At 37.9% G+C, this 3,851-nt stretch overlaps 1 protein-coding gene across 1 annotated transcript in view; it reads right to left on the bottom strand.

The window, feature by feature from the left end:
* Nucleotides 1-1,468: 1,468 nt before the first annotated feature.
* GOLPH3 (golgi phosphoprotein 3) overlaps nucleotides 1,469-3,851 on the bottom strand; it is a 98,059-nt gene continuing 95,676 nt past the window's right edge. The window contains exon 5 of the mRNA XM_019518278.1: nucleotides 1,469-3,816. Coding sequence (XP_019373823.1) covers nucleotides 3,392-3,816 — 425 coding nt within the window. The 3' untranslated portion in view covers nucleotides 1,469-3,391. The remainder of the gene's footprint in view (nucleotides 3,817-3,851) is intronic.

Genomic DNA, 3,851 nt, shown 5'->3' with positions numbered 1-3,851 from the left:
TATGTAGAACAGGAGTCAAACTCTGCATATGAGACACAATATTAAATATCAAAAATTTGAAGCTGATAAGAGGTCCACATCTGGTCAAGCATATTGTCTATACTTCATTTTTTCACATTCCTAATAGGAAAGTTTGTTTTAAAGAATAAATATTTAGGGTCCTCTTGAATAAGATATATGGGAGTGCCATTGCACTCCGTCCCCCTCAGCACTGAAGTTTTCAAGTCATGGTGAGCCACTACATTGAATACATTTCTACTGCTTCATTCCCACAGCTGAGCAGCACCTTTCTTCCCCATTACCAGCAAGTCCTGTTTTTGAACCAGCCTTAAATGCTGGGCAAATATCAATGATCAGGGACCCAAACAGCTTATGCAGAACCCCTCTATTGCCCCCTCACCCAACTTGTCACATATGATTAGCGCGGTCTCATCCCCTATGAGATAGAACAGGGTCAGGCTGCAGAGCCTCATCTGCATATAAATTTTTGGAGCATCCAGGACTTGTAATGATAGCATTTGGTTCCAGTCATGAGTGGGGGCTAATTAGCACATTTGTGGAATGTATCTGGAGTACATCCACATACTGAGCAATGCTGAGTTGTGGGGTCGCCATGGCTTGAAACACTTGTCTGCTGGGTCCCAGCCCAGTGGTAAATTATAAGCCTTTTAGCTTTGGGCTAATGTCATGCATAGTTTATATTATATACAAGCAGGCATAGAAGTGCTGCTTAAAAGTGTGTTTATGGAGTACCTGTGCTAACACCTACAACAGTTTCTACAAGTATGTTTATTTCTAGGTCAGTGTTTTCTTGGGGGCCTTGGGGAGCTACAGGCGCAGCACTCTTGCACCTGGGAGCCTGATCGGGAGCAGAAGTATAGCTCTGGCCAGCCAGGCTCTGGTTTGGGACAGTGCACGCTGCCGCCACATGCACCATCCTGCTTTTCCTTTTTTTTTTTTGGTGCGTCTTTTTTTTGACCCTGGGATTTCCCAGGGTCAAAAAATGCCCCTGGTGCTGCAAAGCAGCAGTGTGAAGAATGCCTGCATGTGTGGTGTGTGGCACTGCAGACGGGTATGTGGTGCCACATATCACACATCTGCGCTTGTCTGGACATGGCTATTGGTGCTATCTAGTACAAAAAAAGTGTATATCCTGACAAGTGCAAAACCCTGCAAGAGTAAACTTTATTTTCATCTCAAATCTGGAAACAAGTTTGACAGAAGTATAGTTTAGGTTCATGCCCCAACAAAATTTAAACAGCATCTTTCAAATAATTCAGAAAAGAAAAAAAAAAAAACAACCAAAACAAAATTATGTACTAATTACAAGTCTTATTTCAGTCACACTGGCCAAAATTACTCATTCTAAGTTCGAAACATATTAGTATGACTTAGATTTAAGAGCTGCAAGAACAAAGGGGCATTTAATATTTCGGGCTATTTTTTTTTGAAAACCCAGTCTCCATTGATTCACTATGAGTTGCAGATACAATGGGGTCACTTAGGATCTATATTTATTTAACTCATTTTTTTAAAGACAGCCATCTATATATCTAAACTTAAACTGTCAGTGCAGAAAGTTAAAGTGAAAAATAAAATTGTGCTATCAAGGGTGAAAGATTTAACAATGAAAGGTAAAACTGCATGCTCAACCGGCCTTAGATGGACTTAAACCAATCAGTCAAATCTGCGAGGCAGGAGACACTGACACTAGCAATAAGACTTATCATCACTTGATTCACATCATAAAAGCTACCTCTTCTAATAAGATGTATCAACTAAGAAATAAAAAGTCTAATTAGCAACATAAAATACAAAATGAAATGCTTGGTCTATTTCAGGCACTTTCAAGATCATAGTTTATTTACTGTAGGTAAAAAGCTAGTATACAGATTAGGGATCCCTTAAATTATAACTCTATTGTTATACACCATCTAGTATTTTTGCTCTGAATGTTAACCATAAAGTGTCTAAACACCTGTAACCCCCACTGTAAGTTTGCACTGTTATGAGAAAAAAAAGAATATATATAGAAATCAGGGTTTAATTTGTTCAATGCATAATATTTACACTGTGAAACAATGGAGATAATAACAAGCAGTGGTAAAGAGGCAATAAATTTTAAAAAGCCAAAGTTTATATTTTTTTTTACAATAATGTGCTAATCAGCATAATTGTATATAAAAATTAAAATATCGTAGAGCTTCCCATTACAGAAGTTTTAATCATCTGAACTGTAGTCATTACTTGTTAACAATTTACATGCAACACCTGCTAGGACTGACATTTGATTTTTTTTTGTTTAAGTGTTAAGTAGAATATGACATTTAAGAGACAAACATTAACTTGCGTACAAACAAAATTAAAAAACGCACTCAAGAATTGTACTGGTCACAAGCCTCTTCCATACAGAAAAAAATATAAACAATGATAGAAAGTGGTCTCCTTCCATATAATAAAGATTATAAAAGGTGACGCATAGACTGAAAGTACCTGGATGGTAAACTTCACAGACATTGGGAACAGAGTTCACACACATGCTCTTTATAAGAGGCCCATCTTTCCACCAAATGGCAATGGCTGAGAGCAAGTAAGGGGCACCGGGTGTACAACTAATTAGATCTTGCAAAATACTAAGATGGGGGTTGTTAATATACAATTCAAACTATATACAGATTATAATGGAATGTATTCCATCTCAAAACTGCTCTGTGAAACAGCTGGACCCTTCTACAGCATGACTCAGCATAGTTATGACAAAAACGTAAGTACACAAGAGATGTATATGAGAAATACAATTTATGGGGCATTTTACATGACTTATTTATGGAACCTTAATGAATATTCCCATTTTAAAATAATTTTGTTATGCACATTGAACCAATGTCTATGTATAAAATGTCCTGACAGAGATTTTAATATTAACTTTGGTGATCTCAAAGGCCTTTTTTTCTTTTACTTTTGTATGAACTGTACTGCAGAATGCTGATGCACGTACACACCTATAGCAACCCAAGACTGGGTTGAGCCAACAGAGCATGCCCATTTCCTTCTTGAGGCGCTTTCTATGTTAAACCATTCCAGTAACCAAAAAGTTGGGGGAGAGGAGAGGGGGGATGTTCTATCAAGAATTTTAGGTAACTTGAATTTAACCAGAAGTGAAATGCCAATATGGCAGTAAACCCTTTTTAGAAAAGGAAGGTCTCTTGTACCAGCAGAATCCTGTATACAGATACACAAAGAAAGAGGGAATACACCACCTATCATTCCCATGAAACAAGCCAATTCATCATATGAGAAGGTACAAATTACAGAAAACATGAAAGTCAAGAGAAGAGAAACAACTGGTTTACATGAAAGAAGAGAGAAGAACACTTCAGTCTGATCGCAGTTATTTTGTGAAAGCTGCTACAACAGCCCACAGGACCTCATTCGTGTTGGCCTTCCCACTTTCAGCTTCAGGGTCTAAATCCAGAAGTTGCCGCACTCTCTTTGTGGCTAAATCATACTGCTCATCCAAAAGAGGGGCAAAAGCGTTCTCAAGGACATCTGAAGCATGGGCTAAGTAAATGAGAGCCAGCAAGCGTTTGTCCATGCGGTGAGGGTCATTCACCCATTTGTCAAGAACTGCTTCTTGAACTTTCTTGATGAGGCGCTGTTTTATATTGTTGTTGGTGAGAGGATGAGTAGTCATGTCAAAAAGAAGGAAGTTCTGTTTCTCTGTTGTCAATACACCTTTTTCCACTAGGTTTTTAGCTAATCGTTCACGCACATTTCGTAACTGGTAGTGTAATTTTAACGGATTCCACGTTTCACCTAAAAAGGTGAGCAAAAAAAAAAAAAAAAAAAAA

Source organism: Gavialis gangeticus, unplaced genomic scaffold, assembly GCF_001723915.1.
Source record: "Gavialis gangeticus isolate Ggan-Ray unplaced genomic scaffold, GavGan_comp1, whole genome shotgun sequence".
Lineage (NCBI taxonomy): Eukaryota > Metazoa > Chordata > Crocodylia > Gavialidae > Gavialis > Gavialis gangeticus.
This window is presented reverse-complemented; position numbering and strand designations above follow the sequence as displayed.